The 22562-nt window shown below is 48.5% G+C and overlaps 2 protein-coding genes across 5 annotated transcripts in view; one reads left to right on the top strand and one right to left on the bottom strand.

The window, feature by feature from the left end:
* Positions 1–155: 155 nt before the first annotated feature.
* Positions 156–5029, bottom strand: LOC122376624 (glycerol-3-phosphate dehydrogenase [NAD(+)], cytoplasmic-like). Of its 3 annotated transcripts, XM_043356494.1 has the most exons (3): positions 3740–5011; positions 912–983; positions 156–216 (listed from the first exon to the last, which is right to left on the bottom strand). In XM_043356494.1, the coding sequence occupies exons 1-3, from the start codon at positions 4876–4878 to the stop codon at positions 195–197; spliced, it is 1233 nt and encodes a 410-aa protein (XP_043212429.1). In that variant the 5' UTR covers positions 4879–5011; the 3' UTR covers positions 156–194. The 3 variants fall into 3 exon arrangements, with proteins under 3 accessions (XP_043212429.1, XP_043212431.1, XP_043212430.1); XM_043356496.1 differs by lacking the exon at positions 912–983 and having other exon boundaries at positions 3740–5029; XM_043356495.1 differs by lacking the exons at positions 156–216; positions 912–983 and adding an exon at positions 1840–1934 and having other exon boundaries at positions 3740–5025.
* Positions 5030–14339: 9310 nt separating this feature from the next.
* The window catches only part of LOC122376623 (tubulin alpha-8 chain-like), a 30956-nt gene continuing 22733 nt past the window's right edge, over positions 14340–22562 (top strand). The window contains exon 1 of one of the 2 annotated variants that reach the window (XM_043356493.1): positions 14340–14803. In XM_043356493.1, coding sequence (XP_043212428.1) covers positions 14798–14803 — 6 coding nt within the window. In that variant the 5' untranslated portion in view covers positions 14340–14797. Of the gene's footprint in view, positions 14804–18562; positions 18950–22562 lie in introns of those variants that run through there. The other variant, XM_043356492.1, reaches the window with a different exon arrangement.

The following is a 22562-nucleotide window of genomic DNA, read 5'->3' as shown; positions in this document are numbered from 1 at the left end:
CGCACAAATCGAGACAAATCGAGTATAATGCTCACTACGTTCACCAAAACGTTCTCCATTGTTAAAAAGGTCAGACGTGACATTAACAACATCTATAAATAACGTTCACGACGTGATTAACGTCAACGTTACGTCTGAGACGTCGTATCACTCACCGTTCCCAGTCCGTGTGACGGTGACTGTGGCGACTGAGTCTAGAGTTGAGTTCTCTGCTCTCTGAGGCAACAGGTTTTCACAGCGTCAGACACACACTTGCAGCATAAAGTTGTCAATTTGGGGAGGCCTAACCGGGCAGAAGTGATATCCTCCACACGATAATCAAGTGTCGATCATTCATCTTATTGGCACACTTTTCGTCCGAATAAGACGACAGGTTTAGGACAACAATTCTACGATCGATTGTTACATTGGCCTAGGTTACAAAACACAGGTAGCAATATTTCAGACAAGAATGCAATCAAGTGAGTGACTGTTCTAATCACACTCTGTTTGGATAGCACTAAGGCTGACATCAAAAGTCAACACAATAGCTGGCCTTTAATTTCATTTAAACAAATTTAGACCCGAAGGTCGACGCTCCCAATAATGAGCTAACTCAATAAACAACAAAAAAATTTGATTGTGTGCGGCTGACAAGCTAGGTAGTTAGACGAATTGTAGGTCAACACGATAATAGCAAACATATAACCTCATAATCCAGCATTGCAAAATGGGTTTCAATCGCAATAAGCCTAATGTCAAACACTGAATATGTGTTCTAAATTAATGGCTACGCATAACTAAAAGTCATCTATTTCCACCCAAACATGCATCCCGGACGACACACACCCCTGGAAGCAGACACACAGACAAACCAGGTAATTAAAAACATACCGCAAACCGGACAGGGATCGTAAATACTAAATACGTACCTGATAGACGAGCTAGTGTCCTCTCCAGCGGCAGCGGGGGACCTTTTGTCCGAGATGGTCCAGGAATAAATCCTCGGGGCAAGCAACGACGGTTGGAAACAAAAAAGACCCGATTACAGGCAGTGTGGGTCTATGGGTCTATCAGATGACTAACAGGACTATGGGTGAAGCCAGGCGCTTCAAAACTGTCGACTCACTCGATTGGGATGATACGCGTGCCTTTCTAAAAAGTGGACGACTTGGGAATAACTATCTTTTGAGCGTGCATATTGTCTACGGGTGTGAACTTGTTGAAAATTGTGATAACCGTTCCGTTTTTCTACCAACGGTCTCGGGCTGACAGCAATGCGGGAAATGCAAGCAGGGTAGCTTCACTGCACACCAAAGGGTATGTGTAAGGACTGACAATATGTAATGCAATTTTACTGCAGACTGGGGCGTAGTTTTCCAGACCAACAGAGCACAGGGGGACGCGGTTACTTCTTTCACTGCACAGCAATTGATTTTTTCTGATTAGAACGTAGGGCAACACAAGGGTAATATAACTGCACTCCGAGGAGTGGTTTGTTCTTGATAAGTGACAGGAAGACGCACTCCACCTGGAGGCCGCATTTACAGTCAATTGTTAATGTGGCTAACAGAGGGTATTCGTAGGGTGGTTTCACGGCACATCAAAAATAAGGGCATCTGCAAACGCGAGAGATGGACTGATATCTATTGACAAAGGGTTATTGTAGGGTAGATTCACCGCACATCAAAGGGTGGATAGTTAGTTACTGAAAGGGGCAATGGGAGATTCCACATCACATCAAACCGCACAGACTGCACAGGGGCAGCGTAGTTTCACGGCACACCAGAGGGGATCTACTGTCACTGTCAGTTGGGAAGGTTTCACTGCACAGTGCACACCGTAGGATATTTACTGAAACTGACAGCAGATATAGCGACGCCGGGGTGCGAACGCAAGGGAGCCCTGCTTGCTGTCATCACAGCTAACTCCGCTTCATCCAATCCTGTCCACGGCTAACGACAGAAAGCAGTGGCGAACGTCAGAGCTAACCAGGAACCGTCAGCGCTGATCTGGGTCACTGTAGTAGAGCAATGGCTACTGAGGGGTGCAAAAGCCGGGCGTGAAATGACATATCATGCCGCCGAGTGTATCGCAAACTCAACGGTAAATTGAATAATCAACTGATGGAATTAACCTTTTAACAATTGGTTGTAAAGGATGGTCTAAAACCTAGACACTAGACATCGCCTTCTAAGTGAGTATCTCTATAGTTACTGAAGCGTTTTCGTGCCTACACTAGCCAGAACCACACGCTGTTGTATCTATAAATCTCCGTCTCTCAGCTCTAATTAACAATTCAAATGAGGAGAAAGTGATTGTAGCCACATGGTAGCGGCTCGCCCCTGCGCCACCGGCGCACACTGGTAACCATAGATCAATCTGTGTAACTATGCAATGTCTATAACTTGCGGCAATGGAGGTAGCAACAGTGACCGCCCTCCTACTCGTGGCGTAGCCCTCGCTCCCCTTCGATCCGCATCGGTCAGGCTAGCGAGGTATTTGAGCACTGAGCAGGACAAGTAATCAGGTACGCGTATCAAACAACAGAAAAGCTACTTCTTACATTCTTTCAAATAGAAAGGACACTTCTAAGTTCCAAAGGCGGCCTCTAGTCAGATACCCATTTATCTTTCGGTCAACGGACCGCTACTAATTTCCGTGAGCCCATGTTGACAGAAGTGAGCCAATTACTGCCAGGTAGCTAACAACACAGTGATACCCACCGAACCGGGACACATATTGGGTATCACCTGACAAAGCTAATTACCGTCACTACCTACCTAGCTAGCTTAGCGCCATTTGTGTCAGAGTAGGGACATAATTCGGATGAGCAGCGTCAACTTAATACATTTCTGGTGAGCAGACATGAACAGTAATCGAACTGACGGCCGAAGGTTTCGCGCAACGTTCAGGCTTTCAGTGGTAGCAACACGATGAGGTCACATGACTTGGTCAAATGTCTTAGGGTCAACCCACGTCCCGCATCGCACACTGACAAACAAAATGGTTCGGTCCTTCAAAATGCACGCAATCATAGGTATGTACTATGTAGTGGTCTATGATGCAACGAATTTCCATATGTCATTTATTTTAAACATGACCTACGCTCATGCTCAACCAAAACACTGATGTTAGTCAAAGTTGGTAACCTATGTGAATATATGGCATCAATATAAATGTTATACAAGGCAATGGTATGGTCCCTGATGCCACACTTACTAGAAAAAAATTGAAAACTCCAAGAGAAGGCATTCATCCTTAAACACAAACATCTCTGATATGACTAAGGCATACAGCCATTGTTAAAAAAAAGATGTGCTTATTTGCATAGATTTCTTAGATGTGGGTAGAATTTTGACTATCAATACAAATTTAGAATTGAGTCACACAATTCGAAAATTTTAACGTAGATGTGCAGTATATGACTATATGTATCAGAAAAGTATGCCAAAATAGCTTCATTTCAGTAGCAATACTTAGAGTAGGTATTTGGATGCACAAACCAACATTCATGGAACCCATAATCACACAAAAAAGGACTCACAAAATCCCAGTATGATGGCATATGAAGTAGCATCACTCATGCCATCACAAGACCCCTAAAAACTAGACTAAGACTGGCCTTCTAAGCATGCAGCAGTTAGCAAAATGGGACAACACGCTAGTCAACACAGGCAGAAGCAGGCAGTGATGGCAGCAGAGAGCTGCCTCTCTAGCTATAGGCGGCGCTGCGCTCGCGCAGGCTCTGTTGGCTTACAGGTGCTCGGGGTGCTCCCTGATGCAGTCGATCATCCCGGTCGGCGGCAGCTCGCCGATGCATATTCTGTGGATGGCCACGAACAGCGGGAACTTCTCCAGGCTCTTCTCCCTCTCCAACATGACGTAGACCTCCCGGGCCGTCTCCGGGCCCTGGGCGCACTGGCCGTTCAGCATCTCCTTCTCCAGAACCTCGATTGTCTTCCCTGTCTTCACAAAGGCCTCAGAGATTCGGCGGTTCCTGCCACCATAGCAGGTGGTGGTCAGGTCAGCAACGCCACAGCTCTCAAAGAACGTGGCTAGCAGAGAGCCGGGGTAGAACACTTCGGCAAACTTGATCATCTCCATCAGTCCCAGCCGGATCACTGCCGCCTTGGTGTTGTTACCATAACCGAGGCCATCCACAAAGCCAGCACCACAGGCCACAATGTTCTTCAGGGCACCACAGAGCTCAACAGCATTGGCATCAGACACCACCATGACACGGAAGTAGCTGGTTTGGATCAGGTCCTTGAGCATTTGTTCATTGCCAGGGCTTCGGCAGCCAATGGTTGTCTCACAGAACTTCTCGGCAGCAACTTCAGGAGCAAGATTGGCACCCATGAGCACACTACACTTGATTTTCAAAATGTCCTCAATGATATGAGACAGGAGCTCTATTCCACCCTCTGGTTTCAAGTGGAATCCCTTGATCAACGACAATCCAATTACATCTGGCTTCACTTTTCCCTCCAGAGTTTTCAGTGTTCTGTGCAGGAACTGATGTGGCACAACAAACACCAGAATGTCAGCATCCTTCGCTGCTTCAACCAGGTCAGGAACGGCAACAACATTTTCTGGCAGCTTGTGGTCTGGAAGATACTTGACGTTCACATGGGTTGTATTGATGATTTCAGTGAGCTTCTTACCCTCAACCATCTCCTCGAAAACCCACATCTTGACCTCATCTTGAAACTGGTCGAATTTCGTCACATTGCTTCCTATAATTTTGGCAATGGCTGAGCCCCAGTTGCCGGAGCCCACCACCGTAACACGCTTTCCACCCGCCATCGTCGAGAGCTGTGGCTTGAATGAAGCGATAGCCGCTGTCCGTATACAAACTCTCAAGGTCAGCGCCGGTCGAGCAGCAAGAGATAACATAAAACAAGAAATATTCGGTCCCTTTTTAATTCCGGAAGATGCTACTTAGTCACTTATTCTGCATAAATGAGCGAAAAACAACACAGGAAAAATTTGTAAATCGGTAATTTCCCCCTGCGCCCAAGGCCGTATAAGAGAGGTAGAATCATCCGGCGATTTCCAATGGACCGGTCGCTAAACATTAGCGTGACGTCACTGGTGGAGACCGCGCGGCGCCCGGCTCCAAGCCGTATGTCGGGTACATGTGGCACTTTATCGTTGTTATTACTGAACGTAACGACAACGAATGACTCTTAATAACTTTTTTACCCACCGCTGATTTCCTTGCCGATACATTGCCGACCCGAGCCCCAGGGTTGACAATCTTGGGATATGGGTCGGATGGGCGACCTCGCGACGGGAGAAGGAACGATTGCAATTTTTGTCTCGCACCGCCGATTGCATTCTCTATCTGCACCCGGAGGGGGGCAGGGTGCACGTGCCCCCATCGGATCAGGGGGCCTCTCGGGCCTGAGGGGCCCTGCGACGCCAATTGGCGGCTGAGGGTCCACGCTGGCATTTTCGACTCAGAATTGGGCCCCACAGGGCTCGAAAGAACACCTTATGTGCTCCGAATAGCCACACTTCTCTCCATAAAGTCTCACACCGGCTTTTTATTGTCCCTTGTCGGCATTTGAGGGCCCCTTGCCGGCCTCTCAGGGCCCATTGGCGACCTCTGAGGGCCCTTACCGGCCTATCAGGGACCAGCAGCTCTAAGGGTTCCAAACACGCCTGTGATGACCCCCTAAACCAATGGTTGAAGGCCCCCACAACGGCGCCTGCGAGGGCCCTCACCGGCAGCTGTGAAAGCCCCAAACCGGTGCCCAGCTGAGGGCCCCACACTGCCACCTCTGAGTTCAACCGGCACCCCTGAATGAAGTCCCAAAGGCCCAAACCAGTGCTTCTTGGCCATATATTCATCGGCGGCTCTGAGGGCTGAACGCCGGAGCCTCTGACGGCCCCAGACGGGACCTTCGCATCGGACGGCCAGTGGCCACTCACCGGTGACTTTTGAGGGCCCCACACCGACGACTCTGAGGGCCCCCACCGGCTTCTGAGAGTACCTTGCTGGTCTCTGAGGACTCCACAGGGCTCCTGAAGACACCGCAGACCTCTTGAGGGCCCTTTGTCGGTCTCTGAGAGCCCCTGTCGGCTTATAAAGGGTTCGAGCCAGCAGCTCTAAGGGTCCCACACCCGACTGTGATGACCCCACACTGCAGTGTCTCTGAGGGCCCACAATGGCAACTGTGAGGACCCTCACCGGCGCCTCTGAGGGCCACACACTAGCACCTCAGAGGGCCTACAGCGACACCTCGGGGCCCCGCACCAATGCCTCTGAGGGCCTCACACCGGTACCTACCTGTGAGTGCCCACACCAGTGCCTCCAAAGGCTTCATAACTGGCGGCCCGAGGGCACTACACCGGTGATTTTGGGGGCCTACCGAAGGCACAACACAATCCCTTAGTCTCGCTGAGTTGCTATCCCAATCCCTTACCGACTTCTATCCCAATTCCGGCTCAACTAATTAGCAGCCTCCCCCCCCCCCCCATGGGTCAGCGGCGGCGCGCCGTTGTCGGTTCCGGGGGTCAGCGCCATCAGTCGGCCACGCGCACTCAATGGTTAGCGCTTAGCACCGGCGGCTAGCGCACGCCCGGCGTGTTATCGGCCGTGAGCCGCTCCAAAACGGCTGCAGTAACTGGTCGATATAGGCAATAAGCAGATGAGGAGATGCAGGTGGATTGATGACCGGTAAGCTTTTGTGCTTTACGAGGGCGAACGGTCGAAGTCGGCTGCTAAGCCGTGAGCGGATTTTATCAGATGCCGGTTCACTATGACAAATGTGTCTCAAATGTTCAAATGTGTCCCTGGATGGAATTACTATGTTTCTGACCTGTACAAAGAATCGAAAGACCTGTATCGACTTTGGCAAGAAGCAGGGAAACCTAAGCATGGTCCAGTGTTTGATGCCTACAGCAGAGGCAGGGCCAGGTGTAAGTATGCCATTCGTTTTGTTAAGAAAAATGAAAGTGTTCTGAGACGTGAAGCCATCGCCAAAAAGTTATGTGACAATGACTGTAAATCTTTTTGGAAAGAAATAAGATCGCTGAGTAACAGTAGTACTCCCCTACCATCAGTGATTGACGGTGTGTGTGGTGAGGGTGAGATTGCTGACTTTTGGGGGAAACATTTCTCCAGCCTTCTCAATTCGATGCCGTCATCAGATGGTACGCTCTGGGAAGAGGACAGGGAATCGTCTGTAGGTGATATCAGAGTGTCCGAAGGCGAGATTCTGGATGCTGTCCAAAAAATGAAGTGTGGGAAAGCTAGTGGGATTGATGGTTTACAGGCCGAAAACTTGAAATATGCGGGGAAAAGTTTATCGTCAAAGTTATCCGCTTGCTTCACAGCACTACTTATGCATGGCATTCTCCCAGAATCAATGATGGCGGTGGTCCTGGTGCCGATTATCAAGGATAAAGCTGGTAAGGTCACTGCAAAAGATAACTACCGACCTGTTGCGCTAGCTAGCGTAATGAGTAAAGCGCTAGAACTAATCCTTTTGGAACGGATGGAGGACCACCTGTTGACAGCCTCCAATCAGTTTGGCTTCAAAAAGGGAATGGGAACTGACCAGTGCATATACCTCCTGAAACAGTCTATTGATCTGTACAAGTCCATGAATGGCAGTGTATTTATGTGTTTCTTGGATTCAAGCAAGGCATTCGATCGTGTACAGCATAAAAGGCTTTTCGACATTCTTCGAGACAGAGCAGTCCCAATATACATTGTTCGTGTACTCGTGTACTGGTACGCCCGTCAGGAAATGTGTGTCCGGTGGGGTGGTGCCATTTCCTTTAAATTTAGGGTATCGAACGGTGTTAGGCAGGGTGGCATATTGTCCCCATATCTGTTCAATGTGTATATGGACGGTCTGAGTTCTTTGTTAAATAGACAGAATGTAGGTTGCTGGGTAGGGGATGCGAAAATCAATCATCTGATGTACGCAGATGATGTGGTATTGTTATCACCGTCGGTTGCAGGGTTGAGCAAATTGATTTCATTGTGTGGAGAATTCGGAAAAACTTGCAATATTTTGTACAATGCAAAGAAAAGTGTTGTACTGGCTTGTCGCTCTAAACACATGAAAGATTTGATATTGCCAAGGCTGTTCATTGAAGGTGTTCCTCTAAAGGAGGTTGATCATGTAAAGTACTTAGGGCATATCATCAGTAATCATGCTTACTCAGATGACCTTGACATAGATCGGCAGTGTAAACAAATGTACAAACAGGGGAATGTGCTGATTCGTCGTTTTCACATGTGCTCGGTAGCAGCAAAGGCGCGTCTCTTTACAGCGTTTTGTTCATCTATGTACACTGCACACTTGTGGTCAAATTATCGCCAGTGTATGTTGCGCCGGCTGATGGTGGCTTACCATACGGTATTGAAAACTATGCTAGGCATTTCTAGGTACGAGAGTTCTTCTCACACATGTGTCGTGCACCGTGTTCCTCATTGTGCCGTTCTCATCAGACAGCGCATCTATAACTTCATGTGCAGGCTGAGTACATGTGATAGTGAGCTGGTTAAAAAGACTGAAAATTCGAGTGTGAAATACCGTTCTCGCCTGAGGCGCCACTGGCAACAGCAACTGTACGTTCATTTTAGCACATAGCTCTGCGCGAGTGCTGAAACAGGCCCGAATGATTGTTTGTGTGACATTTGGTTGTCTTGCCACTGCACTGACTGAAATCATCAGTATTTAAGAGTATGGACCCAGAGTCTGAAATAAAGCTTATCTATCTATCTATCTATCTATCTCTATGACCTTTATCCGGGTCCTGCCCCTGGTACCCTGACGCACTCTTGGAGAGCCGAATTACAGCAAAACTCCATCCACGACTCTATCTATACGGCTTACGCTTTTCTGAAAACGTCTGCGTTTGGCCTTCGGCCCCGATTGGCGATCCACCAATGACGTCACTGGTAGTGTTGAGCTGATTGGCGAATAATACATGGGGAAAACCGGGACGACATCCCCCTGCCTGCGCCACAATCAGAAACTTTTCAAGGTCGCAGAAAGCAAATTTGGAAGTGCAGGCTGCAGTGCTAAGTAAAATGCTGCAAAAACTTTTCAAATAAGCAATATTGCAATATGAATTCACGTAACTGATCCTCAATCATCTAAAAGCAAAAACAATATTTAGATTAATCGAAAGAAATTCAACTTTTGCAATTCATTTCGCTTTAGAATGAAAATATACCGAAAGTGTTGCTAATAAACACTAGACATGACACAGATGTCGCCGCAGCTAAGAACAAAATAGATGTCAGGACGGTCGATAGCAGCTCGGTTCAGTCTCGACCAACAATGCCTTCATACGCTTTTATAAAGAATATAATATGGTTTGTTTCAGGTCAACAAATGACCTCAGGTCATCTAAACCTGATCAACCGTCCTTTTTAACCCTCGCCCGCACATGCCATTTTCCCATCCTAGAACGCACATGGGGGGGGGTGGTTGCCACCCCCCCCCCCCGCGCCATTTCGTTCCTGTTGGAGATAGAGCTTAGCAGTAAAGACCAAAAAGATTCTTTGGGAAGAGACGAATCCAATGATACCCAGTTTTACCTTCTCAGGTCAGTCATTGACCTTCCAGGTCAGGTCAAACTAAAAAATATTGCTGTTTTGGGTCACCGTTGGATATCAAGTGCGCTGCTTATCAAATACCGATGACGATGCTGTTTTCTGGTGCCAAGCCAGCTAGAACCTCTTTGTCACACTACCCGACCAGAATTTTGCTGTTGAGGTCATTTCAGGTCAAGTTAGGTCAAGGTCAATTATATGTGTTTGTATGTCTGTGTGTGTCTGTGTGTATACTGATGTGTGCACCGATTGTTTTTGGATCCATATTACATGAAATCATGATCTGAGAAGCTTTTACCAAAAATGCAGTCAAAAAACTTCACAAAAAGTAAATTCAGCTTGCCTAAAACGCAATTATCTTAGATGACCTAGGTTGACCTTGACCCTGACCTTGACCCCTGTACGTCGTCGAACAGCATGTTCCATGATAGGTGGGAGGTAAGACTGGCAAAAAAGGCCGAAATCAGGGTGTCAAAAGCTTACAAGGCCCATGGCAAGCGCAAGATGTTGAGAATTGGCCATTTGGGTCATGACATGACCTGAAAAACAAGGTCATATCTCCGAAACCAAAAATCACAGAAACTTGAAATTTTCAGTGGACATCAAGAAAGGATAGAGGAGCAACTATACGAAAAATCAGCCTTCTAGCTTTAAAAATGTTGAGTGCAGAGCAGAAAGACTACCTGGGGGGGGTGGCAACCCCCCCCCCCATGTGCGGGCGAGGGTTAACCCGCGCCCGGCTGGGGGTCCTGGATTTCCACGCCCTGCTGGGGGGGGGGGGTGTGTTTGAACACCCCCCCCCCTTCTAACTCGGCTCCTGGGCCACGTAGCGATACGCGGAAGGCGGCGTTCGAAAGAGCGTCAAAAATAATGAGGAAATTACTTCGGTCAATTTTTTGGTCAGGTCAAAGGTCAGGTCACCAGAGGTCATTGAAGGCAAAATTTCGCCGATTTCCGGGTCGAATGTCGAAAATTTCCAAGAAGCCAACGCATAACTCGGGAACCAATAGAGCTACAGCGCCGCGGAAAAGCGCATTCGATAGCCCTATTAACCCGCGCCCTGCTGGGGGTCCTGGATTTCCACGCCCTGCTGGGGGGGGGGGGGTGTTCAAACACCCCCCCTTCTAACTCGGCTCCTGGGCCACGTAGCGATACGCGGAAGGCGGCGTTCGAAAGAGCATAAAAAATAATGACGAAATTACTTCGGTCAATTTTTTGGTCAGGTCAAAGGTCAGGTCACCAGAGGTCATTGAAGGCGAAATTTCGCCGATTTCCAGGTCGAATGTCGACAATTTCCAAGAAGCCAACGCATAACTCGGGAACCAATAGAGCTACAGCGCTGCGGAAAAGCGCATTCGATAGCCCTATTAGCGCTCTTTCTGAGTAATTCTCTCAGATTTGACCTAGCGTCAACGGTTTTGCCTGCAGGGGGCAAAAACTGCAAAAATAGCCGATTTTTTCGGAAACAGTTTTTCTGCAATAACTTTTGACCCAAACCTTGTACGAGCTTACTTTTACCGGCATCGTGTTTCTCTCGTCAAGACGCATCGAATGAACTATAACTTGACCTTGAAAAGTCAACTTGAAAATTTGACCTCAGGTCAAGGTCATGACCTGACCGGAAAGGGTCATGTTGCATATCAGTCGATCCGTATCGTCGAGCTGAACACATCTAAGGTGTTTTCATCGCTCTAGCATGCCTCTATCAAAAGTTATTTGCGAAAAACTGTTAGATACCATTCGTGACCTAAGATGACCTCAGGGGCATAACCAGGGGTCACGGACACCATTTTCATGTTCAGTGTGTCTAAACCACTTGTAATTCAGTGTTTGGGAGTGTTTATAATGCTTTTCGTCCAAAAGAGGCGCATTTCAATTTTCTCCCATTGACTTATAATGGGGAGGTCGCAAAATTGACCTGACCTTAGGTCATCGATATCAAAATTCTGAGATATACATTTTGTACATGCTATTGCTCTTAGTAATCGCTGAAAGTTTCAAAGCGATCGGTCACTCGGTGTAGCTATGGCAGACATTGAAACTTTTTATGAGGTGAGGTCACTTCAAGTGATCTGGTGACCTGACCTTGAATGACCTTGGTCTGAAATATTTTAACAACATGTGTAGAATTGATGTATGATAAGGTGTACCAAAAACGGCGGCGCTCCGCGCCGCCGTTTTTGAGATATCCGCGAAAAACCACAGGGGGGGGGGGTGTTCAAACACCCCCCCCCCCAGCAGGGCGCGGGTTAACGCCCTTTCTGAGTAATTTTCTCAGATTTGACCTAACGTCAACGGTTTTGCCTGCAGGGGGCAAAAACTGCAAAAATAGCCGATTTTTTCGGAAACAGTTTTTCGGCAATAACTTTTGACCCAAGCATTGTACGAGCTTACTTTTACCGGCATCGTGTTCCTCTCGTCAAGACGCATCGAATGAACTATAACTTGACCTTGAAAGGTCAACTTAAAAATTTGACCTCAGGTCAAGGTCATGACCTGACCGGAAAGGGTCATGTTGCATATCAGTCGATCCGTATCGTCGAGCTGAACACATCTAAGGCGTTTTCATCGCTCTAGCATGCCTCTATCAAAAGTTATTTTCGAAAAACTGTTAGATACCATTCGTGACCTAAGATGACCTCAGGGCATAAACAGGGGTCACGGACACCATTTTCATGTTCAGTGTGTCTAAACCACTTGTAATTCAGTGTTTGGGAGTGTTTATAATGTCTTTCGTCCAAAAGAGGCGCATTTCAATTTTCTCCCATTGACTTATAATGGGGAGGTCGCAAAATTGACCTGACCTTAGGTCATCGATATCAAAATTCTGAGATATACATTTTGTAGATGCTATTGCTCTAAGCAATCGCTGAAAGTTTCAAAGCGATCGGTCACTCGGTGTAGCTATGACAGACATTGAAACTTTTTATGAGGTGAGGTCACTTCAAGTGACCTGGTGACCTGACCTTGAATGACCTTGGGCTGAAATTTTCAGAACATGTGTAGAATTGATGTATGATAAGGTGTACTAAAAACGGCGGCGCTGCGCGCCGCCGTTTTTGAGATATTTGCGAAAAACCACAAGGGGGGGTGTTCAAACACCCCCCCCCCCCAGCAGGGCGCGGGTTAACCCGCGCCCTGCTGGGGGTTTCCACGCCCTGCTGGGGGGGGGTGTTTGAACACCCCCCCTTGTAACTCGGCTCCTGGGCCACGTAGCGATACGCGGCAGGCGGCGTTCGAAAGAGCGTAAAAAATAATGACGAAATCACTTCGGTCAATTTTTTGGTCAGGTCAAACGTCAGGTCACCAGAGGTCATTGAAGGCAAAATTTCGCCGATTTCCAGGTCAAATGTCGAAAATTTCCAAGAAGCCAACGTATAACTCGGGAACCAATAGAGCTACAGCGCCGCGGAAAAGCGCATTCGATAGCCCTATTAACGCCCTTTCTGAGTAATTCTCTCAGATTTGACCTAACGTCAACGGTTTTGCCTGCAGGGGGCAAAAACTGCAAAAATAGCCGATTTTTTCGAAAACAGTTTTTCTGCAATAACTTTTGACCCAAGCATTGTACGAGCTTACTTTTACCGGCATCGTGTTCCTCTCGTCAAGACGCATCGAATGAACTATAACTTGACCTTGAAAGGTCAACTTGAAAATTTGACCTCAGGTCAAGGTCATGACCTGACCGGAAAGGGTCATGTTGCATATCAGTAGATCCGTATCGTCGAGCTGAACACATCTAAGGCGTTTTCATCGCTCTAGCATGCCTCTATCAAAAGTTATTTGCGAAAAACTGTTAGATACCATTCGTGACCTAAGATGACCTCAGGGCATAAACAAGGGTCACGGACACCATTTTCAAGTTCAGTGTGTCTAAACCACTTGTAATTCGGTGTTTGGGAGTGTTTATAACGTCTTTCATCCAAAAGAGGCGCATTTCAATTTTCTCCCATTGACTTATAATGGGGAGGTCGCAAAATTGACCTGACCTTAGGTCATCGATATCAAAATTCTGAGATATACATTTTGTACATGCTATTGCTCTTAGCAATCGCTGAAAGTTTCAAAGCGATCGGTCACTCGGTGTAGCTATGACAGACATTGAAAGTTTTTATGAGGTGAGGTCACTTCAAGTGACCTGGTGACCTGACCTTGAATGACCTTGGTCTGAAATTTTCACAACATGTGTAGAATTGATGTATGATAAGGTGTACCAAAAACGGCGGCGCTCCGCGCCGCCGTTTTTGAGATATTCGCGAAAAACCACAGGGGGGGTGTTCAAACACCCCCCCCCCAGCAGGGCGCGGGTTAAAGTGTATCTCACATATGTCAACGAAGTAAGCACAATTTTATGGACCGTGGACAATGCGACGTCTAAAAACACCTGATGCAGCCTCAGCCGGGACTGAGGGAGCGCGGAGGAGTCCATCACAACAGGTGTCTGCTGTCGTAGAGTTCCCGTCGCGCTCGCCACCTGTGCTGAGCAGAGGCGGAGCAAGGGTTGGGTCTAAGGGAGGCTGACAGGGGCGGATCAAGGGAGGCTGGCAGAGGCAGATTAAGGGTCGGGTCCGAGGGGGAGGGAATGAAACTTGACAGAGGCGAGGCAAGGGTCTTATCTGTAGTTGAAAGAGAGAATTTCAGTCCATCGCCTTTCATAAAACCCTCTTCATCCCGGCTCCTCTCTGCGCCTCCTCTCGGCAGTCCACTGGTGCCGCCTCTGTCGCCGTACCCCCTCCCCCTCCTGAACCGCCCGAGTCGCGTCGGAGGAGACTGTCGGTTCCGACGCGTCAGTCTCCGACGACTCTGTTGGTGGCTTTGGGCTGGTGAGGGTGGTTCAGGTTACGGCAAGTGTTCTGTGCGGTGCGTTAGCTGAACAACAGCTTCGGTTCGGTACCCAAACGTGTCGTAAATATTGAATCATAAAGCTAGGCAGAAGCTAACTATTAACTAAGCTCACAAACTAGAGCCAACTAGCTAACTAGCTAAGCTAACTAACTAGCTAGAGAAGCTTACTACGACCCTAGAAAAGTCAGTGATATACACACGATTAGCGGTAATTAGTTACAAGCTCGGCAAACCAGCAAAATCGAGGATCAGCCGCTTATCGAGAAGGCAAGCGGACCGGCGGATCAGCTCATCAGAAAAAACTGAGAGCTCAGCGGATCAAAGGGATTAGCAGGATCAGCGCACGAGAACAGCCCGACTCGGCCTGTCAGAATTCGGAGAGCCATCATGCCGGTAAGCGATCAGTGGAGACGGTTCCATTTCACCTTCCCCAACATGCAGGCCTCCGGCTCCAACAGTGCAGCTCTTCCAGTGCACACTCCAGTTCATCTCCAGGGCCCAATTTACCCTCCAGTTCACCTCCCCAGTTAACCCCCTACTTCACCTTCAGTTCACCCACTCTCCTTTCTCCAGGTCAGCCCCTTCCCCCCAGTTTACCCTCCATTACATCCCCCCCCAGTTCAACCTTTAGTTCACTCCCCCTTCCAGTTCAGCCTTCAATTCACTCCCTCCTCTAGTCCCCCCGTTCACCCCCCCCCCCCTCCCCCTTCCAGTCCAGCCGCTATCGGCGCGGTCATCAGTTCACCGGTGACGTCACGCTGCTGTTCCGTTCCGGCGCGCCCCGTTCCGTCTCAGTTCCTATCGTTCCGTCTCAGTTCCTATCGTTCCGTCTCAGTTCCTTTGCTGCGCCTCAGTTCCTCGTCTTTCCGGGGGGCGACGTGCTTCAGTTGTGCAGCTGATGGCGACGGGACATACCTACCTGTCTGCTCTTTGGAACAATGAAAGGGAGGGGCTGGGTGTGGCCTTAAACGGGTCGCGTACGAGTCGGCCTCGTAAATATGTTGTCTATGTTGCAAATATTGTTTACTTACCAGCTGTCATTGTAGGGACATGCATAAATCCCTCTTTTTGGGAGAATCTGAACATCTGTCTGTTCCCTGGAGTGAAGGATAGTGAGGTTATGTGTGGTTTATATGTCTTAGATTTGTGGAAAGGGTTGTTAATTAGTCTGCTTTTGTTGTCGCCATCTATATACTTGTATTTTAATTTTTTTAATTGAGATGAATTTTATGAAGGAACTAAACACTAGTACCAGTAAAACGCCTTTTGGGGCGACCAACGGAAAGAGCGAGAGTGGATGGGCCTTGCACGTGCGGGATTGCGAGGGGAAGCCTCCAAAAACTTGTGCACTGCACCCCACTAACCGGTCCCTAGCGATGTGCCAAATTTGAGCGCAATCGGCCTAGCCGTTTTCGAGATCTGGAAGCGGCACCCTGCACGTGCGGACGTGCAAAATGGGTGCCAACTGACTTTTTCACGGCACCCTACTAATCGGTCCCTACTCCCTAACCATGTACCAAATTTCAGCGCAATCGGTTCAGCCGTTCTCGAGATCTGGAATCGACCCCTGCATGTGCGCACGTGCAGCAGCACCCCAACTGTGGCACATGGATATGCATTGCCTAGTGGGTGTCTTTCCGACGGAAGACTACGCTCGCTTCGCTCGCTCCGTAACGATATGTATGAACCGCCCTCGGCCCTAGCTACCCATACAAAATGGACAAAGTACAGCTGATGGCCAGCGATCACCCGGCAGGTCATGCTAGGTCATTTAGGTCAATGGCAATGTAAGTAAGATATTGGAATATGAATTATGATTTTTGATTAAGACATGCTAGCGCAACGAAAAGACCACATGTAGGTTCTGCTGAACAATATAGGTACCAGTCGTCGACTGCTGTTATGCAGCATGACCTTTTTACGGTCATGTCATGGCTCATGATGACCTTGAGCATGGTTAATTTTTCATTTTGGGCTTTTCTGGGCCAAGCTTTACTTAATTCGAAGCATATCGATAACAGAAATATGATAATCGTAACATTATGGAAAGGCTTTGAAGTTTGAAGCAATAGTTTCGTGAATGGTGAGAAAGCACCTTTCTAGCAAATGCAAACTTTGATTATTCGAGTTCTTTGAAGGTTGACTTCGATATTGATTCAGATTGACTGTCACACACCTTCACTGGACATTTCCTCTCAGCTCGCGTGAGCTCATTTTAGCATCTTTCTTTGATCTTTCTTTCTTTCTGTGATCTTTCTCAGCCTGTTCCTCTAACCACGGGTTCAGTGCCCCGCTGTCACGTGATCTACCAGCCACCGAGCACCGTGACAAACCTGTCACACTGTCTGCCTTCAATCCAGGGGCGGATCCAAGGGGGGGTCACATGGGTCATGGCCCCCCCCTTGAGGCCCGGGGCCCAAAGACCTGCCAGGGGCACCACCGGCCTATCAGGGGTATCACAGTCCTGACAGGGGCACCACAGGACCGCCAGGGGCACCACAGGCCTAGCAGGGACACCACGGGCCTGGTGCCCCTGGGCCCTGACAGGACTGTAACGCCCCTGACAAGCCTGAAGTGTCCCCGGCAGGCACGTGGTGCCCCTGACAGGCCTGAGGCGCCCCTGCAAGGCCGGTGGTGCCCCTGGCAGGCCTGTGGTGTCCATGGCAGGCCTGTGGTGCCCTTGCTAGGCCTCTGGTGCCCCTGACAGGCTTGTAATGCCCCTGGAAGGACTGTGGTGCCCCTGGCAGGCTTGCGGTGCCCTTGGAAGGACTGTGGTGTCCCTGGGCCCTGACAAGCCTGAGGTGCCCCTGACAGGCCCGTGGTGCCCTTGTTAGGCCTGTGGTGCCCCTGGCAGGCCTCTGGTGCCCCTGGCAGGTCTGTGGTGCCCCTGGCAGGTCTGTGGCGCCCCTGGCAGACCTGTGTTGACTGGTGCCCCTGCTAGGTCGCTGGTGCCCCTCACAGACCTGTGGTGCCCCTGGGCCTTGACAAGCCTGAGATGCCTGGCTATGACAGGCTCGTGGTGCCCCTGATAGAACAGTGGTGCCCTTGCTAGGCCTGTAGTGCCCCTGGCAGGCCTCTGATGCCCCTGCTACCCCTGCGCCCGGAGAGGACTATGGTGCCCCTGAAAAGCCTGAAGTGCCTCTCGACAGACCCGTGGTGCCCCTGACAGGCCCAAGTTACCCCTGCGAGGTCGGTGGTGCTCCTGACAGGCCTCTGGTGCCCCTGGCAGGTCTGTGGTGCCCCCCTGGCAGGCCTGTGTTGACTGGTGCCCCTGCTAGGCCGCTGGTGCCCCTCACAGGCCTGCGGTGCCCCTGGAAGGACTGTGGTGCCCCTGCCCCTAGGGGTGCTCATGGGCCCAACAGGCCCGTTGTGCCCCTGACAGGCCTGTCGTGTATACTTGCTAGACCTGTGGTGCCCCTGCTTCCTGGCAGGCGTGTGGTGCCCCTGCTTCCTGGCGGGCCTGTGGCGCCCCTACAAGGCCGTAGGTGCCCCTGACAGGTTTGTGGTGTCCCTGGAAGGACTGGTGCCCCTGACAAGCCTGAAGTGTCAAGGACAGACCCTTTAGACGCCAGGGTCAAGTTCGTCGGACTGACAACGATTCGCTTACCTGATAACGTTCCTGGTAAGTACTCACTACTCAGCGTCCACAACATATATACACATAACACATTCATATATACTTGCTTACAATTGGTAAATGTGGTTGTGGGTAAGAGGTAAGATACTGACTAAAAAAAAAATAAAAAACTGAAAATGGGGGCACCACCAAAATTAAGTGGACGAAATCCGTTGAGTTTTTAATTTTGGGTATAGGTAGGGGCACCACTACGATTCATGACCCTCCCCTTGGAGTTTTCCTGGATCCGCCCCTGCTTCAATCTGTCACCAGCGCAACTAATAACCCCCACAAACCCGACAAAACTCACCCCTCTTCCCGCCCCAACTCTACCAACCAAATCCCTCCGCTCGGCGAGCCGTCGCCGACTTGTGCCCTTGTTGCCCGTGGTCCGGCCGTTCCCAGGCCACCATCAGTGACTCACCTGGCTCAGACGCCATGCAAGAAGGGCCGAATTTCCGCAATGCCCTCCGTTTTGCCGTCGTTTCGGTCTGAAGCGTGGCTATAGGCTTCGCGGCGCTGAGGTAGCGTGCAGCGAACATTTCAGTTCTAGGCGGCGCACGAGACGCAGCTCTGGCATCGCTACCGATTGGAGGCTGCCCACGCGGTGCTTAGAAGGTTCACAAAGGATTTGAGGAGCAGAGGGGATAGTTGGAACTGCTAACAAGACAGCAGGAGCTGCGGGTCAGCAAGTATCAGCTGTTGGGAGACAGCAAGAGAACAACTGCACTTGGTGCTGGGATATTGGCAGCTTCAGGTCAACGGAAGATCGGTCATCCGTTTTATACCAAATTATCATATTTACTGCAAGTCGGACCGGGGGAGCGGCAGCTTGCGTTTGATATCGGAGGACATTAGAAGGTTGAATAACATTGAAGATGCCGGGAACCTCGGGACTCACCGCCGGAAAGGCGCGTCAGGTGGTAAGTACCGGAGGATTTATTGTAATTGTACATACATAGATACAACTACAATGCACGCTTTTTGACGTTAGAGGTTAGAGTGGAAAAACATTCGCGGACTAATGATACTAACGTGCAATTCTCCATGTTCACCCATATAGGTGAAATAGTTCAGTGTTGTTTGGAATTTAGTGTGAAAAAATGGAATTTAGTGTGAAAAAAATAGTATGCAAATTTCAGAGGAACAAAACTGAGCACATATTGAAGCCTGCTGCCTGCACATCAAAGTACTAGTACAGATGAAAAATATATTCATGCAGACGGCCTTACTGACTGATGAACACATTTCTGACGTGTAGATGATAAACTTTTCGTTCTATATCACATTCTTCCTTTTGATGCACCAATGTGTCCCCTGTTTGTTTGCATGAAATTATCAGCGGTCAACAGCGATCATGTACAGTGATAGTAAGTTGTAATTACACCTTCTATCTGATAGGCTAAATTGGGAATTGATGGTTCCGGGTAAGTCCTTGATGACTACCTACACTCAGCACCCGACATTGCATTGTGGTTCAATCGGGTTATCATATCTTAATGATTAAGAAATACCCAGATAAGCCTTATCTTTGGTTGAATAAATAATATCTAGCCACTTCCCATGTTAAATGGGAGGGAGTGGAAGTGACCGCGTGAGAAGTATTTAAGTGTAGAACTATTTCGTTTTACAAACATGTGTTACACGCGTCATAACCATTAACCAGGCACCTCAGAGTTCTGTGTTACTGTCAGTTAAACCATGTTCATTGTGTCAGCGTGAAAAGAACACGACAGGTGGTCCTGTTAATTCGGTGGGATTAGGCGTGCAGGTGTAACCGATTAGTGCTAGTCACGGCGGAGATTTAACGTGCTCGTTGAGAGCTTGCTAACGTTTTGTAAGAATGTGGAATTATGAGTATGTGTAGCCATTATAATGACTTTAAGCTTCACCATTATACGCCATGTGTGCTGCGAAGATGACCGTTTATCGTTAGAAATAGTGTGTGCTGATCCAATTAAGCTATGACTTTATTAATCGTTTAATTGGTTTTTGAATGACCTCCTTACAAAATTATACTTTTCATTCATGTATTTTTGTTTTAGATGAATTTTCGGCCACGGGCCATGATCACATCAATGCCAAATAATTGTCAATGCCAAATAATGTCACATATTTGGCATAAATGTGATCATGGCCCGTGGCCGAAAATTCATCTAAAACAAAAATACATGAATGAAAAGTATAATTTTGTAAGGAGGTCATTTAAAAAACAATTAAACGATTAAAATAAATGCCTTACATTCAGCAAGCACTTAACGAATTAAAAGTCTATGACTTTATTATTTAACTGTTTGATATTTCAGTTGAATCAATTGGCTACTGTCTGCAATGTTGTCGATAAAGCATGCTTTGTTGATCAAATCAAAAGTTAGTTGAATGACGAAGCGTTAGTCAGCTTAGATGTTATCCTATCCTCATCTTACCCAATCCTAAAACGTTTTCCTTGGAACCAATTAAATGCCTCCATTTCTTCTGCACGATCGTGCAGTTGCAACGGTGGATAAATGCATCGCCTGTAATTAAATTGCTCACCGCAAATCAGCAATCCAATTTCCTCGGCGCTACATTCGATTACTCAGAGAACTAACACAACACCTGAGTCAACGGATCGCTCCTTGCTTGAACGATACTGAGGTCAGACGGTACTGAATTAACCGCGATTGTTAATTCAGATCCGTTCAGATAACGAACTCTGAGTATCTTTGCACAATTTAGATTACCGACACACAGTATTGACATAATGTAAATAGTTGTAGGTCCACTGTTGACCGCTATTGGCCAAACTTTTGACGACTGTCGATCAAATTTCGACCACTTCGATGCGAGTTCCGACCACCGTCGATCTAACTGTCGACCATTGTCGGTTCAACATTCAACCACAGTCAATCCAACTGTCGCCCCACCATCCATTCACCGTTGTTCACTGTAGCAGTCCCTTCTCAAATATCGTCACTTCCTGCATCACACGTTTGACAGTTTCCTGTGCAGTTTCTGTGAACGCACCGCTGTGGTCCAGCCAGCTGGTAGATTGCGCTACAATGCCTCAGTCACGATTCAATAGGCTGCACGAAGGTCAGGGAAATGGCTGGGGAAGTGGGCAAGGCAGGCAGTGAATTACTGTGTTAAATTGTGGTTCTATGGCTTGAAGGGAAATGTGGCTATTGAGTGTCTGAGGCTGCAGAAAACCTCAGCATTCAAAGATTGCACCGATGACCGTTTCTTTATCTTGAATATTCGGAAGGTGCAATTGGTTTTAAAATTGATGAGATGTGAACGCATGGCGGACCATAAGGCTCAAAACTTTTCTTCACTCATTACTTGTGTAATAGGTGACCAAAACAGTCATTCATTTCGTCGCCCAGGGTTTGAAACGATTGATTACTTATGGGATTATGCTTTTGCTCATTTGGAAGGTTTCTACACATTTCTTAACACTAAAAAAGAGTGTCGAGTCTGTCCCAAGCAGCAATGCCACTGTATTTCCAACGAGTCCCGATGGTCTGAAGCTGAGATCCTGACCCCGTCACGGGGTGTTACCAGGTCATTGTCACGCAGCGTGACGGGGAGCGTAACGCATGAGGGAAAAGGGGAGGAGCATTGGAAATCCATGACTCGGCAGGGTTTAGTGTGCTGTTAACATCCACCATCTACACCTTTTGTCAGTTTATTTCGGTACGTGCGCGTCCATTTTAGACCTAGCGGATTCTTTGTAGACATACCGCAAGGCTATGTATCAGTATAGCATTGCATGTCGGCCGTTTATAGCGGTGATCGGCATTAGAGCATTTAATTTCGGCGCAGCAGCAAAAGACGCCCGGTTTCGGCGTGTCCGCATTGTATTTCGGCGATGCTGTTCGAGATTGGAGACGGCCGCACGATATTTAGAACAGCAGCAACCAAATTCGGCGATATTCATTCAATTTCGGTGGCTATTTGGAAGCAAGCAGAGACTTCTTGCTTACAAAATTAGCTTGTTGGAGCATTGTTATTCAGTCAAACGTTTTTCAAGGTGTTTACTGTTGCCACTGTCTCATTGTCTGGACTTGAGTGCATGCCTCCAGCCCTCCACCCTCTCCGTTATGGCCGAATATTCCTCTCGCCATCGCCAGCGATGAGCATGATTTCATGTCCGTGCTTTCTGTGGGTTAAACAAAGCATTACAATGTGCCTATTAATTTCTATCAAGGAAGTACAAATAACATAAGTTTATAGGCACCTGCTTAAAGCGAAGCTGGCGGAGAACAAAACCAGGCCGACGGGGTATGCGACTACTGAACTTTGACCCCGCCCATGCGCCAGAGACGCCCGTCGCCCGGTGTCGTCGCGCGGTTGTTGAAAGGATGCGCCGAGCGCCGGATGGACAGTCAGATGCTCAGGGAGGGGGGGGGGGAGAAAAATACACCTGCCGCAACTACGAGTCTTGTCCATGGGACGGGTTAGAATGTTGGCGCTAAGCCTCTGGGTCTGGTGGTGTTCGTGGGGGTGGGGTGGGGTGAGGGGAGGCGTGATGATACGATACGGAATGATTAATTT

Source organism: Amphibalanus amphitrite, unplaced genomic scaffold, assembly GCF_019059575.1.
Source record: "Amphibalanus amphitrite isolate SeventyFive unplaced genomic scaffold, NRLGWU_Aamphi_draft 002212F_arrow, whole genome shotgun sequence".
In the NCBI taxonomy this organism is placed as follows: domain Eukaryota; kingdom Metazoa; phylum Arthropoda; class Thecostraca; order Balanomorpha; family Balanidae; genus Amphibalanus; species Amphibalanus amphitrite.
Note: the sequence above shows the minus strand (reverse complement) of the source record. Positions and strands in the feature narration are given on the sequence as shown.

Excerpts from the sequence above, each read along its gene's own strand:
- LOC122376624 (XM_043356494.1), bottom strand. The coding sequence starts at position 4,878 with ATGTTATCTCTTGCTGCTCGACCGGCGCTGACCTTGAGAGTTTGTATA. Across the intron at positions 984-3,739 it reads AGGGAGCACCCCGAGCACCT|GATTTATTCCTGGACCATCT; the intron begins GTAAGCCAACAG and ends GCTTGCCCCGAG. Across the intron at positions 217-911 it reads GACACTAGCTCGTCTATCAG|AGAGCAGAGAACTCAACTCT; the intron begins GTACGTATTTAG and ends CTGTTGCCTCAG.